The sequence below is a fragment of the Papaver somniferum genome, chromosome 11 (genome assembly GCF_003573695.1).
Source record: "Papaver somniferum cultivar HN1 chromosome 11, ASM357369v1, whole genome shotgun sequence".
Classification (NCBI taxonomy): Eukaryota; Viridiplantae; Streptophyta; class Magnoliopsida; order Ranunculales; family Papaveraceae; genus Papaver; species Papaver somniferum.
In genome coordinates, this window is record NC_039368.1 from 86,494,848 (window position 1) to 86,511,573 (window position 16,726).

Below are 16,726 nucleotides of genomic sequence, written 5' to 3' on the forward strand. Positions count from 1 at the left end.
CTTGGTAAAGAGTAGTAGCAAGAGTACCAAGGTGTTGGTAATGATGGACGAAGAAGAAGTGTCAGGGTTCATTCATTTTGAGAAAAAAAGAGAATTAGAACAAAAATAAATAAAAAAGAGGTGTTAGTGTTATTTACCCTTTTCACAAAATCATATCTGCAAAGCAAACTAAAAACCAAACCCAAATTAAGAATAATTAGAACAAAAAAAAAAACGGAGAAGCAAACAACACATTTTATTGTTTCGGTAGGAGCAGAATCTCGCAACAACTAGATGTCAGCGAAATTATAATCAGAAAGCATTTGCGAGGACTTCACAGAGCTATCTGGAGAATGACGTAACAAATGATGTCAGCTGTATCACAAGGAAAGCGTGAAGATCTTGCGAAATTGAAGAACTTTGCGAAATTAACCATTGTAAGTCTGCGAGAATGTCGCAGGCCAGACCCGAAAATAAAGATTGACTTAGCTGTCATCCACTATGTAATACCCTATATAAAGAGTTGAGTAATCTTGAGAGGGAGGGGGAGATCGTCTTCGAGTATTGATCAAGCCAATAGGTGAGAGAAAAAGTTTAAGAGTGTCTGTAATTGTCTTGATTCGATTCCCATCTGTAAGTTTGATAAAAATTCATCAATAAAATTAGGATTGATTATCATTAATTCTGTCGATGGATGTGCAACTACATATTAGCGCTAGAAACAGGGACTTTGAAGATTGAAATCACGTTTTGAAGGAATTTAGTGAAGTTAGTGAAGAATTTTACATAATTTTCAACAATTCATCAAGATAAAAAAAATGGCTAGAAGAAAAAAATGCTTCAGAACAACCAACAATCATCGGGAGAAGTAAGAAGCTTGCTGGTGGAGAAAGAGAAGAAGATGGAAATGAAGCAGGAGAATCTTCTATAGTGGGAACGAGGAATAATAGATCAAGAAACAATGAAGACAACTAAATTCAATCACCGACTCAAAATACACCGCTACAAAACAGAGCTACTGATTATGATAGGGTAAGTATACATACTTGGCAGACAGAATCAGGAGAAGAAATAGAACGAGAACGAGACGAAGAAATTGAAGGGACAATTCATGGAAATGAGGAAATTAAAGCATTAGAGGAATTCAGAGAAAGAATGTATGAAGAAAGAAGAATAGAAGCAGAAGAACGAGCAAATTTGACAAGGCAAAATCATGAGTTGAGGATGGAGAATATAAGATTACTGAATTTAAGGCCAGGAAATGCTACAAAATCAAATTCAGGATCAATTAGGGGAGAAACAAGGCGAAATGCACCTATAAGTAATGTTAATACGAACGAGCAACATCAAATGGATGTAGAGGCAATTGAGAGATATTGTGTTGAGCAAGCATATCTAGATGACGAACGACAAAAGCTTAAAACAGAAGAAGAGGATCAAGAACTTCAAGAAATAATACGTCAGAATAATCATGATAATCGAAAAGAAAGACGCAAACAGCATCGCAACAGCATTAACAATGAAGAATTTGATAGAATGCAGAGTAGAATCGGCAGACAGCGAAGAGAAATAACGAGAAATGAACAAAACCGTAGGGAAGAAGATGAAGCACGTAACCATACTAGAGATCAAGAAATAAATGAAAGAGAAAATCGCAGGAGAAGGAAAAACGAAGATGATAGAGAGGAAGCTCATAATCTCGCAGAACATGATAAACATGAGCGTAGAAGAAGAGAAATGAGGTTAAAGAAGCCAGTGGACCAGAACTTGGGTGTAAATGAAAAAATATTAAAAGAATTGGCGGAAATGAGAGGAATGTTGAATAACATAAAGAAAAAAAAAAGGAGGAAGAAGACAATTAGATGAAGCTATAGAAGAAGCTGCGAAAACACCGTTCACAAAAGAAGTACAATTGGGAGGAATTCCACCAAAATGTAACCTGCCTACATTAACCAGCATTTTTGATGAGACAACTTGTGTGGTTAAACACATTAAAGCTTATGTTAGATGTATGTTGCAGTGGGAAAATCATGATACAGTATTATGAAAATATTTTGCATCCAGCTTAATTGGCGAAGCGCTAAAATGGTTTGAAGGGTTACCAAAAAAGACCATAACATCTTTTAGTCACTTGCGGACTGTATTCTTGGAGGCATACATAAGTAATAATTCTTAGCGCTTAGGAATTGAAGATGCTTTTAACATAAAACAACGGGTTGGCGAAAGTATGAAGCACTTAACCATGAGGTGGAAAACAATGTGTAGCGAGATGGCTGGTCGTGTAGATGAGAGATATCTTATTTTATCATTCGTCAATGCCATATTCTCAACTAGCTTGATATATGTTAAAATTTTCAAAATCAGGAATACTATTACAATGACTAAGCTGCGAGAATTCCAAGAAGAGTACATTGTTATTGAAGAAAAACAAAATAGGGAGGACTCATACTCAGTCGCAAATAACAATTCAAAAATGACAAATGCAAGTTTAATTCCAAGATTGATAAACACTATGGCGAGCACTTCGCAAATCAAGCAAGAGAAGATGATGAGTAGTGATCAGCAGAAATTGGTTGCCACGGGGAGTCGGGATCAAGAAGAGTTCGAAAGAGAAAGAAATTTCTACAATCGTGGCGCAAATAATAAAATTCAGAGACTGGATCAACCGCAAGAGAACTATGGAGGTCAAAGGAAAAGCTATAATAGAGGATAGAGGAATCATAGAATGGTATGCGAAGAAATCAAGATGCCACCCCTGAATGCTAGCGTGGAGAAAATCTGGGAAGCAATAATATTAATGGAAAACATACCAGCACCATGGAATATGGGAAATGAACCGATGTCAAATTACAAAAGCCAAGAATTTTGCTCTTATCATCATTTTCATGGACACACAACAAACGATTGTAGAAACATTAAGAAGATCATCCTCAGAATGATAGATCAAGGAAAGTTAAATCATTTCTTGATAGGGCAGTCGAGACCTCAACTACCACCACCACCACCACAAGAATTTCGCAGAGCGAATGCAACCAAAGAAGGGGAAACATTTTTGATTGAAGTTGGTGCAAAGGCTAAAAACTTGTTTTGTAACTCAATTTTACATTCGTACAGAACTATTGAAGATTTTCACGATAATGTTTTAAGCCGAGTCTTCTCAAGAGACAATGATAGGAGAGAGATTATGAATATTGCGAAAATTTCGCCTTTGAAAGAATGTCAGAAGCAGACTATCTCATTCGCGGAAGAAAAAGTCCCAGAAGGAGGAGAGATGCATGATAATCCATTGGTGGTAAAGTTAGAAATTAACCCTAAATCTAGTGAACATGAAGATAGTGAAGCTGAAGATTCATGGGAGATAAACAGAGTTTTGATTGGTACATGAAGCTCGGTAGACATCCTGTTCTATCACTTATAAAACAATGGGAGGAAGAGATGAAGAGTTAATACCATCAACTTACAAAATATATGGTTTTAATGTCACAACTAACAAACCAAAAGGAGAGGTTGCTATGAGAATCCCACTAAAAGGATTATCTTCTGAGATTCGATTCTGTGTCGTTGATGTGGAATCACCATATAATGCATTAATCGAAAGACCTTGGTTAATGGGATTCTAGGTGTTGCTTCAACATTGCACCAATGCATAAAATTCCCACATCCTAGTGGAGTAGGAGTAATAAAAGGAGATTAGATAGAAGGGAAAAAATGCTACGACATCGATGTGAACTCCTGCGAAGAAAAAGCGGCAAAGAAAGAAAATTGGAAATACAACATCAAACAAATGAAGAGATGTGAAAGGTTGATGGTGGATACAATAGAAGTAAGAAATGAAGAAATACCGAGAAGTCAACACTTGCAGGAAATGAGAGGTGGTGAAAGTTTCGCAGAAAATAAAGAAATAGCAAAAAACACTAAAATCGCAGAGGCAGAAAGCAGCAGAGGTGAAAAATTGAGAAGGTAAAAGGAAAAGGTAACTAAGAAAAGAAAAGGTAGATGTATGATTGCTTTATTTAGTCGAATGAAACGGAATCTCGCAGGTGTTATGAAAAATATATTGCAATCTTGCGAAAATTTCGCAAAAATGAAGATATTCACAAGAGAAAAACAGAGATTGATGAAATGTTAGAATGGGGCGAACCGACTATGGCGTACACCCTAGTTCGCGAGATAAAAAAATTCGCAAGAGGCAAATGTAAGACCTAAAGTACGTCATAGGAGGGGGTACCTGGTTACATGGAACCCGAGTCATGGAGATTTGGGGTCATAAAACCCATCCAGGAGAGCCACCTTGGATTCTCAACTTAAACATATGACTTAGGTTGGGCGACTGAGGGACTCTTCTAAGGAGTGCAGAATTTGATCAAAGCGCCGAGGTACACGGTTGAGCCAAGAGTGCCTGGGGCGTCTGGAGCGTACCTGGCCATTCTTGGCAAGTCTTGGCTTATACTGCACTCGGCCCGAAGAAAACTCCACTTAGGGTGTAGTCTCGTAACCATAAGCCATATAGGAAAAAGGGATAAGAGGCTGCGAAAAGAACTGTATGTTGTTAAGACCGTATGGGAGGATCCAACCTTGTATGGTAGAGGTACGTCTCCTTGAAGGGGCAACCAGGGGGATGAAGGGCGGCACCCTCCATTAGGGAGCTGATAAGTGTCAAAAAAGACGGCAATGTCATGGGGCTTTATTTTCGAAAGAAAATTTTGGCCTGTCATATTTTCGCAACAGATATTCAAAAGAAAAATATAAGACGAGATCAATGGGTCGTTACATGAAAGTGTAAGTACGTCATGCGATTTCGTCGCAAGACGGCAATGTCATGGGGCTTCATTTTCAAAAGAAATTTTAGGCCTGTCATATTGTCGCAACAAGAAATACAAGAAGAAAGTTAAGGCAAGATCAATGGGTTCTTACATGAAAGTGTAAGAACGTCCTGCGATTTTTCCGCAATGACAAAGAATGACATAATAAGACCTTTACTTAGGAAGGCAAAATAAGACCACAACAGAAATCAATACAAAAAGAAGTTTAAACGAATTTCATCTTTGATGAGATGAGTGAGAATGATGCAGATAAGGCTGCGACATTGAAATATATATATGAACATCCAGATGACAGGTTCATAAGATGAAAGGTTAATGATAATGCACTAAATAACAGAATTGCAAAAAACAATTGTTTTTTCCAATATGTGCAGGTAGCAATAAAAGAAGTTTACACATTGAGAGATGAAAAGTGAAGAATTCAATGTGATTACAAAAAGAAAGAAGAAATGTACAAGTATCACAGAAGAAACAAAGACTAGTTCATCTATTGGATGATCACTTCTATTTGTCAGCATCATCAGATTCTTCTTCCTCATCATCATCATCATATTCTTCTCCACTCTCATTATCATCCTCACCTCCGCTAGCTTCACTATCAGAAATAAATAAAGAATGCGTATTCTTTGGAATTTCCTCTGAAAGACAAGGATAAATGAAATGAGTAATGTTGTTCTCGTCGCAAACAGTTTTGATAGTGTTATTGCGAAAATCAATAGAGTCATTCTGGAAGTTCGCAACAGTAATCTTAAGTTGATTCTTCAATCGGGAATACTTTTCGTTGCGAGAAGATAATTTGTTTGCGAGATTCACTCTTTCAGATTGAAGCTCTTCCACCTTCTTACGAAATTCATTTCAGCAGTTGCGAATAAATAAAAATAAGTTAATAATAAGGAGAATAATTGGTAAAATAACAAGGTTAACAACCTTCTCTCTCTGAAATCATATCTTTAACCAAGGCCGAATGCTCAGCATAAAGACTAACATTTACACCTAAATCATTCATGGCATTATCAAGAACCTTCGCAGCCCAAACGAACTCATCATCATCATTTATGAGAAGGTGGGAGCGAACTTGATTTTTTTTTTCTTTGAGAGCGGCATTTTCGCGGAGGAGGCTATCCCTTTCAAGTTGGACTTCAAGGAGGGTTTGGTGGAAGTGTGTTAAAGATTGTGCACCCTGATTGGAGATGCTATCTTTGTCACTTATAAGACCACTAATTTTTGCTCTTAATGTGCTAATCTCTTCTTTGGACTTAAGGAAAAGATGCTTAAATTCATTATCTAACAAAAAAATGGATCTATGGTCGGCTTCTAAGACATGGAATTTAGATCTGAGTTCGTTTAGAGAAAGAGAGTTGACTCTATAATTGGAAGGGTTATTTAAAGAATGGTTAAGATACTCAAGGAGGGTATCATCATCTATAGAGTTAGGAAATGAATAAAGAAATATGGCCTCATCATAAAGACCATAGACGTCTGCAAAAATGATTTATCTAATGAGGATGAGCAGCATAATAGAAGAGTGAAAAGATTAAGAAGAAAACTTTCATACCATAAAGTTGTTTATTAGCATTCTGAAGGCTGGATATTTTATCCTTCTGAGTATTCGCTCGAAGACTCAATTTCCAATTGTTGATTCTTGTTGCGAAGATTAGTAACTTCAGCTTCAAGTTCATTATTCTTATTGCGAAATTGTGCAATCTTCCCTTCAAGAATTCCACGTCTCCTCTCTAAGTCTGAGATAACAGCGAATGAGATTCTAGAAGCCTGCGAAAGATTACAAATTTAGTAAAAACATAATACTACTGTGAGTTATAATTATGAAAAAGGGAAAAATAGAGAAACGAAAGCATACTAGAGAACCAACTGAATGAACAAAGCTGGAGGTGATTGATCGAGAGACTCCACGAAGAGATTCGTTGCCAGTTAAAATCGGAGCCTCATAAATGTTCGCAACAGCTTTGCATGTGTCGGCAATAGAAGCATCTCAAAGTCCTTGAATGCTATCAGAGAAGATATTATATAGTTGAGCCATAGAAGACTCAGACTGAGAATCATTCTTCGGGAGGGAATCATCATCATCATCGCCATCATCCACATCACCAACAACATTTACGTTAGGTTGAGGATTCGAAGAAGGTGGAGTATCAGTCTTTCGTTTCTTCATAGGAGGAACTACTGATTTCTCCTTGTGAACAATGCTCTTCTCTTTGTTCTTCGCGGTTTTTTGCAAGAACTTCAGAATTTCCTTTTTCAACGATCTTAACACCAACCTTCGCAAACGAATAAAAAGATAAGATTCAAAAGCAACAATATTGTTAAAAATCTTTGAATAACAATATTTCTTACTTCATCCGTGATCGAACGCAACGCAGTCAAGATGGTTTCTTTCCCAGTACTCTTATAATTCTTTTTCAGCTTCTTTATCTGATAATTTCGCAAGATAAGTTAAGTGATATTTCTTACTTCGCAATATAGGGTTATAAGTTGAGTAAAAATGGAAATACACCTCTATATCCCTCTCAGGCCAGTTAAACACCCATGGTTTATAGATAGTGAGATTCACGGGGAGCACTTGCGAACCAGATATATATGGTCCCTTCAGGATCAGAGGATAAAGACACCATTTGTCGTCTTTTGATTGACGAGGCGTTTTATTGTTACCAGAGTGCCAATCAATGTCTTGCATAAGTATTTTGTCGCTGGGGACATTATCTTTCTTCTTCAAGCGAACATCCCATCAGGTATCTTCCCTCTTCATCGTGATTACTTCGTAATTTTTGAAGAAATTCTCTACAATGTATTGTTCAGGAATAATCTCTAAATCAGCAAATTTCGGATCTTTAATTTCGCGAGGATAGAGAGACCCCAAACCTGCACCTCAGTTAGAAAACTCTAGAATAAGACGAATGCAATCTCCACTTAATTGGAAGATAGCTCACGAAAATTTCGCATGAGAAAGAATTTCATAAAACAAAGGAAGTTCTGGGTTATATAAAGGTATGGGGACACCAACGAGAAGCTGACCAAGCGAGATTATGATTTGGAACCGAAACCAGGAATGGTGGACAGTGTATACCCCTATTCTAAAAAACTTTTTTGAAAATCTTTAACCAAAGATTCGTATCTGTGACCGAGTGGAGGCATGTTTTAGTGTGAGAATGAAGAATAATCGAAGGTTGAAAGAAATAAGAAAGTTGAATTACAGTAGCAGAATGTGAGGAAGAACAACAAAAGTTGCAGAGAGGTGGAGAAGAAAATAAAAAGAGAAAATGAGAGGAGTAAGAGGAGTATATATAGAGAAAGGAAAAGGTAACCGCATTTAATGCGAATAGACGTGCCGGTTAAAAAGGAGCGGTTGAAAAAGACGTGTCAATAGATAAAAGGAAGAGACAGATACGTGTAATAAAATCTGCATGAAATACGGAATCAAGTCAGTAGGAAAATAAGGGAAAAATGAACAGCTGCGACGTATGGAAATACAACTTCTCATTCCATTCTCCACTTCGCAGAGAAGGCATGAGAAGAGGAAAGATGTACGACTACAATCTCGCAAATGACAATTTTTAGAACACATTGTGAAGATATCGCGGAAGAATGATTAACGATAACACAAACACAATATTACCGCAAGGTATGAGGCAAAGAACATGGAGCAATGAATTTGCATGATTAATTGACAATACTGTTCATTTACATTCAGAGAGGGATAATTCATACTTCTTAAAAATTCAGAATTACACAAAAGAATAGAGGCAAGTATGTACTTTTCAAATCCAATATTCTTTTGCTCGTTCCTCCAACAACTTCAACAAAGTGGATTTTTACTTAAAGATAGCTCTTCAAGCAATATTCAAGGAAAAGAGGCAAGATGTAGGAGCAAAATCTCGTAACAACTAGATGTCAGCGAGATTATAATCAGAAAGCATTTGCGAGGACTTCGCAGAGCTATCTGGAGAATGACGTAACAGATGATGTCAGCTGTATCACAAGGAAAGTGTGAAGATCTTGCGAAATTGAAGAACTTTGCGAAATTAACCATTGTAAGTCTGCGAGAATATCGCAGGCCAGATCCGAAAATAAAGGTTGATTTAGCTGTCATCCACTATGTAATACCCTATATAAAGAGTTGAGTAATCTTGAGAGGGAGGGGGAGATCGTCTTCGAGTATTGATCAAGCCAATAGGACAGAGAAAAAGTTTAAGAGTGTCTGTAATTGTCTTGATTCGATTCTCATCTGTAAGTTTGATAAAAATTCATCAATAAAATAAGGATTGATTATCATTAATTCTGTTGAGGGGTGTGTTGTTGGAAATCCTGCAACTACAATTTTTTGTAAAGACACCTTTCAATAAATAATTTAAACCACAATTGGAACTAAATTAGAATTTCATACGAACAAAAGATAAGCATAGAGTACCCAGAATTCAAAACCAAACAAAATGAATAGATTATTTGATTAATAAATCAACAAAATTGAAGTTAACCAAAACTTCAAATACTAATTTATCCACACATCTGTTTCGAATCCCCTTGTAACAACTCTAACTATTCAATTTGTTTCCTAAACACTAGATTTCACCACCAACTTTCGATTTTGTTAAGCCAATAAGCCGCTTATCCCTCCTTCTGTACGTGGATAAGAAAACAACAAAAATGATTCAGGTAATGTCAATCGATTATTTGAGTTTTTGTGATGGCGTTAATGGTAAAGGCAAGATGTGATACCAATATCCTCAAAACCTAAAGGTTTTTTTCTTTTCGGCCGCTTAGTTTTTTCTTTCGAGAGAAAGAAAAGGATTTTCCGACTATTCTAAATTTGTCTTGTAATTTATTATTGGTCTAAATATTTTGGTGGGACCAGGAACTTTAGGAAGAGAGTTTAATTCAGCTTTTAACCACAGCATAGGAAATTCACCTGAAATCATATTATTAATTAATAATTAACTAGATGTGCGCCCGTGCGTTGCACGGCCTCACATTTACCATCCCATATGAAAGTCAAATTTCATATATTACATACAAAACTAAGCTATCTTCAAATCTTGGTACTTTACCCCTAAACTGGAGGACATGATAACAAAATAGATGAGATGTTCAAAATTAAAAAAAAAAAAAAAGACTCTAAGAGCGACTGCAATGGTACGACTAAACTCAAAGATCAAAGACTAAAAAAAAAGACTAAATATGAGTTTAATTTGTATTGTGACGTTATGGGGAGAAGACCAAATTTGGTCGCGCGTAAAACAGTTTTACGCATGAAGACGGGCGGAAGTATTAGTTACGTTTCATTTCTGGGCGGAATTATAAATTACGTTTCAAACGGGCGTAAATATAAATCACGTTTGTTATCAAGCGTAAATAAAAATTACGTTTGGTAAGGGGCGGAATCTTAAATTCCGCCCGTTGATCAGACGGATTCCAAATGACCGCTCGAAGAAACGTAAATATAAATTCCGTCCGAGTTAAACACGGTCACACAGCACGTGTGAGATCAGACGGGCGGAATTTTTGTGTCCGCGTGATGAGTTGTACGGACGGACTTCTTCTGTCCGCGTGATGAATTTGTCAGGCGTAAAAAATTATTACGCCTGAGACGGGCGTAACCAAAATTTCCGTTTCATTAGGGTTTAGGGTTATGGCGTACTCTCCTGTCCGTCCGATCAAATCGGGCGTAATCTTAATGAACCGCACCTTCCACCAATACTGCCTCTCCTTCCCAACCACAACCCATCTCTTCTACACGAGGCTTCTTCTTCTCAGTTCATTTTCTTCCACAGTTCATATTCTTACACAGTTCATATTCTTGTTTGCTTCACGGCTCCTCTTCAGTTCATATTCTTCTTCTCCATTCCCATCTACCAACCGTACAGATACCCTAAAAACTCCACAAAAACCCTAAAAACTCCATTATAAGGTATGTATTTTCTACTTTCTTTATTCAATTTGTGTAATAATAATATCATGTATTGTATTTTTTGTTCGAATTTATTTCAATTTGTGTAATAATATGCGCAGGTAATGTATTTTTTGTTCGAATTTATTTAGGGTTTTTACGTTGAAAATTGAATCATACTTTATTACTAATTGGATATCATATTGGGTTAATCAAATCTTATTAAAATTGGGTTAATCGTAATTTAATTTAATTTTTTGTTTTATTTAATAGTTATAAATATTAATAATTGGATATTATTTTTTGTTAATTTAGTTACGTGATTTAATTTAATATATTTTTTTTGTTAATTTTTTCGTAATTTAATTTTTTTTGTTAATTATAAATAGTTATAAATATAGTTAATTGGATAATTATTTTTGTTAATTTAGTTACGTGATTTAATTTAATTTATCTTTTTGTTTTTAGTTTCGTATTTTAATTGAATTTTTTGTTAATTATAAATAGTTATAAATATAGTTAATTGGATAATTATTTTTTTGGTTAAATTTATGTTTATGGAATTTTATGATGTTGAAATTTTGTTCGGTTAAATTTATGTCTATTATGGTTCGTGGATTGGTCTTTTAATTATGAAATTGTATTTAACATGTTTGTGCGTAGAATGAACAAGTTTATATCGAGGTTTAGTGGTCGCCAAAAGACCAACAAGAGACAAAAATCTACCGAAGCTGATTACAACTTAATCTCTACCGGTCAAATTGAGGAGGTCGACGTCCCCGGGTTAGGGAGGTTTCCTATAGTGGAAGATGATAAGCCGCACGCTACTGAAGACATTACATTTTCAGACGCACCAACATTTAAGTTTAAACATCGTGGATGTCTGGCATCGGTAATTCATTATTATAAATTTATTTCAATACATTGTCCTAGAGTTAAATATTTGATTGAAAAAGCGGGGTGGGAAAAATTGTTGAACATAGAGTGTAACGTTACCCAACATGCCGTTGTTGATTATATTGTTGAGAGGTTTTGGGATACAACCAACACGTTCCATTTTCCATTTGGTGAGATGGGGTTCACGCCATTAGATTGGGTCATGTTAACTGGACTGAGTATCGGTGATGGTTATGTAGTTCCGTATGATTCGAGCCTATACCAATTTGACTATGTCCGTGAGAAGATTTTTCCGGATATCACACAGGGAACAAGAGGCGCGTCGTGGATATCAAACTCAATTACAATTACATATTTAAGCTCATACTTCAAAGAAGATAAGTTGGTGGCGGCTAATGAAGATTCTCTCCTCGCCCATAGAATAGCAATTGCCTTTTTTATGTATGTTTTGGGTCAATTTTTCTTTCCTAATGCAAAGAACTATATTGATGCTGGATGGTTAGCTGCTTTCGAAGAAATTGATAAAATACAAGACCTTGACTGGGGCGGTAGTGCCTTTTCGAGATTGTATGCAGGTCTCCGACAAGCTTGTAGGAAACAACAGAAGGCACTAAGCGGGCCCTTCCAAATATTAGAGGTATTTTGGTAATCGATTTATTTTAATTTTCAACGTAAAGTATATTTTCATTTAAGTTTATTTCCTTGGATATATTAATTTGATTCATTAATTTTATGGACTAGTTTTGGGGGTATGAATACCTAGGCATATGTCGACCAGACATCTCAATGAACGGTAATGAACAGAAATGGCCTGTAATTTCCAATGGAATGGAAGGAGGTGTCAGAATGATATTATTCGTTGTAGGATTTTACTGAATCAGCTGACGATTGACCAAGTGACATGGCACCCATGGGAATCATACACCGACGTCCTCAGTTCTGAGATGGGAAAGTCTGCTAGGAAGCTGTCGGACTCGAGATGGATATTTTCTTGGAATGGCGTTGTGAGTTAGACATGATTTTTTATTTATCATTAATATTAATCGTCAATAACATAGTTTTTTATTTTTCGTTATTTATCTAATTAATAACGTACTCACTACAATTATATTCCTTTTTTGGTTATACAGCATAATGTTTATTTAGGAGAAAGATGTTGGAGGCAAAACCATCCCTCGTTTGCTGTTCCCATGAGACTACATGTAATTGGGCATTTGGGTGATGACCAAGCAAAACTCCTGCTAGCGGACGGTTTTGTTGATGCAACCGAGGTGGTGCAAGTTGTGCAGTATGAAGTATATTTAGAGTATTGGAAAAAGGTTACTAATTTCAGAAAATATGTGACACATCCTGATTGGGAGGTCCAAACATTTGGGTACAGCGGTGACTTCTATTCTACCGAACTTGGAAAACCAGATGAACATGTTCTTATTCCACCGCAACAACAATTATCGCCCGTAAGTGTTCGTTCAACTTTACATTGCTTATTTCAAAAAAAAAAAAATCTCATCTATCTCATTTTTTCATGACAGGGCGATAGTTATGCATTATTCCAAGAATATGCTGATTTTACTAAACAATTTCGAGATTTTACATTACGAGAAACGAAAGATAGGATGGAGTGTCTATTAGCGAAAGATGAACTTATAGGAAACCAGAATAATAAGATCACGGAATTGGAGTATCAACTGTCTCTTTTCCGAACGCCACACACCATCCAACCTTCCATTGGATTCGGCGCCTTTTCCCCCACATTGCCCCCACAAGTGTGGAGTTCTATGAGTCAAGGATCATCTTCAACGTCCTCGGTCAGGCCCATTCCGAGAACGGCTTTTATCCCACCGCTTTTATTCTACGGCTGGTGATGTTGAGTTGTTGCTCAACCAAAACAAAGATAGAGGATTTCCAGGGATGATAGGTAGCCTAGATTGCATGCATTGGAAATGGGATAAATGTCCGTCTGCCGAATCAGGGGCTTACACCGCGTATAAAGGGAGCGAAAGTATCGTGTTGGAGGCGGTGGTGTCGTATGATCTATGGTTTTGGCATGCATTTTTTGGTATGCCAGGCTCTAACAACGATATTAATGTGATGAACCGTTCATATGTTTTTCGAAGTCTGGTCACGGGAAAAGCACCACCGGTGAACTATGTGGTAAACGGTCATTCTTATGACATGCCGTATTATCTAGGTGATGGAATATATCCAGAAATTGCTACTATTATTATGGCGTTTAAACATCCGCTTGGTAGGAAAAAAGAGATATTTTCAGCGATGCAAGAGGGTGCAAGAAAAGACGTAGAGCGGGGATTTGGTGTACTTCAACAACAGTTTGGAATCATCAAACAACCTGCTAGAATGTGGAATCCAGATGTGCTTGCCTATATCATGAAAACGTGTATTATCTTACATAATATGAGTCGAGGATGAGCGTCTACCCGGTGAATGGCCACATGTTTATGATCATCGTAGCAACCCGACACCGGTTAATATATTAAGAGGCAACAGTGAGGAGTTTTCCCAAATTAGAGCTGAGCAACGCCGACGTCATATGCGCAGCAAAGATAGGCATATTCGCTTGCGCGATGACTTAATCGAACATATATGGGCAGAATATGGGAATTAAAAGGTTGGAGACGAGGAAAAATATTGAAATTAAATGTTGTTTCCCAAACCAGAAAAATTATGTGATTTTATTTTAACGAATAATTTCGAAGAAATGTATTAACTCTATTTCATATACTCATCACTTGGTAAATTAAAGTAAGATGTTACAAAATAAGTTAAAGTTGATTAAATTAAATGAAGATAAAATTAAATCCCAAATATTACATAATAATACGACTAATGACAAAATTAATACATATTAAAACGTAAATAAACTACTAAACTATTATCACTTATTATTAGACTTAATACTTAAGGTTCGAACTATCCCGTTTTGACGATTATAATTGGCTCCTTTTGTCCCGTACTATTAAAGCCTTTCGAAGTTCGAAGTACTCCTTTTGTACATGATCCAATTTGGAAAGATCCATCATCATGATGCGAAATTCATCGTCTGCGACCTCCTTGGCTATTTTAGCCGCATGCTCAGCTTGTTTTTGTGCAAACTCGGCCTTTTTTTGTTCCATCTTGAATCTTGATTGTTCCCGGTAATGAGAATTGAAATTTTCTTGCTGTGTAATAATTATTCCATCAATTCCTCTTGGCTGTTGGATTTCTCTCGCCCGGTTTTCTTCAATCGTTTAGCTGCTTTTTTTCCCATCTGACGAAGGTATGTATTCTCTATGTCTCCTTTATCTGTGTCGTTACCGGACTCGACTTGAGTGCCATCTTCCTCGGTATTCACGATACTATCCAAATCGTGCGTCGTATCAAAAACAAAAGTCGATCGACGATTATATTTTATATTTTCTATGACAATTGGGTAGCACTCTTCGTGCCTAAATTTTCTTCCATGATTGCATTCCTTAAACCGTTTGTTTACTTCTTCGGCTGTTAATGTTTTTAAAAACAATGGTCATGGGCATCTCAATATTAGAAAATAATTGTTTCAAAACAGAGAGAATACTCACGGTCATTTCCGGACCCCATCCCGTATGATATTCACCTTCCACTTCCGCCTGTTTTGCCGAAAACAACGCCACTTCTTTACTTATTCCCTGAAATCGTTTTTGCCAGGAACTCCAAGACCGCTCTGGTTTATCCGGTAAATGATCTTCAATATCATCCTTGATACGAGTCCACAACGCAATCTCTGATTGATCGGCTCCAACGCCGGGATCTTGAGATATTGATAAATGAATTTTACACATCGTGACATCTTCGATTGTCGTAAAATTTGGACCTCTTGCTATTCGTGGTGTTGACATTAAAAACGATTCGATGAAAATTTTCAAAATGATTTGAAATATGGAAAACTATTTTTTCTTCCTGATACTATTTTTTTCTTGCCGAATACAAATGAATGATATGAAAATGTGAAAGGAATTCATCTGGTATATATAGGTATAAAATAAACCCGTTATTAACATTCAATTTCAAACGTTCGAAAGATATAAATATCTTACCAACGGTCAAAAATCTGCTACGCAATCCAACGCCAACGTTCGAAAAATTTATCATTCTAACGTTCGAAAATTTCATTTCATGTTTCATAATTTTTCTCAGGCGTAAAAAAAAAGTCCGTTTGGGAGGGGCGGAATTTTGGTGTCCGCCCCATACAGGCGGAAATTTCGTGTCCGCCCCAGACAGGCGGAAATCTGGTGTCCGCCCCAGACAGGCGGAAATTTGGTGTCCGCCTGGCAACGTGCGGAATTCTTCTGTCCGTCTCATCAGGCGTAAATTTATGTTACGCCCGCAACAAACGTAAATTTAAATTCCGCCCCACCAACATACGTAAATTTGGTTTACGCCCGTTAACAAGCGTAAATTTATGTTACGCCCAGCATCAAACGTACTTTAAGTTTACGCCCGACTATATCAGAATTTGGGATTTGGTCGCGACCATATTTGGTCTGGAATTTGATCTTTGGTCCAAATTTGATCTTTACTCCGTCCCACTGTGTTAGGATCTCATCCCATAAATTTGGTTATACTCGCCCACTGTGGATGCTCTAAGCGACTAAATGTACACACTACCCTTTAAAACATTAGATTGAGAAAATTGATACCTCTAATAACATAAGGGTGCCCACAAAAGAGTACATAATAATAAAACATGTCAAGCCTCTTGCAAATATATAAAACCACCTGAACCTCCTATACCCTTATTTTCCCCTTCCCCATTCTCCTATCTTTCACCAAAAGCTCTAGCAACCTGCGCGCCTTACTTCCTTGTAAAGAGAGCTATACCAAAACTGATATAGTTATTTTTGAGTCATGAACCTAGACCGCGAAACATAAAAGCACACCAACGGTAAAAACATGAAATGCTTTGGATAAACACTCAATTTACCAATTCCAAACACGAAGAAGAAAAAAATCATATTGCAAAAGAAACACAAAAAAAAGTATCATATTGCAAAAGAGAGCTAGATAAGCATGTATACTTTGCAGAAAGGGATCCGACTAATATAAATATAAAAAATATCTATACATGGCCTGACTTTAGATGAAGTCTTAG

General features: G+C 36.7%; 1 protein-coding gene across 1 annotated transcript; it reads left to right on the top strand.

The window, feature by feature from the left end:
- Positions 1–344: 344 nt before the first annotated feature.
- LOC113324743 (trichohyalin-like) lies at positions 345–2,692 on the top strand. The gene is made up of 3 exons (XM_026573034.1): positions 345–416; positions 1,033–1,721; positions 2,344–2,692. The coding sequence occupies exons 1-3, from the start codon at positions 345–347 to the stop codon at positions 2,690–2,692; spliced, it is 1,110 nt and encodes a 369-aa protein (XP_026428819.1).
- The last annotated feature ends 14,034 nt before the right edge of the window (positions 2,693–16,726 follow it).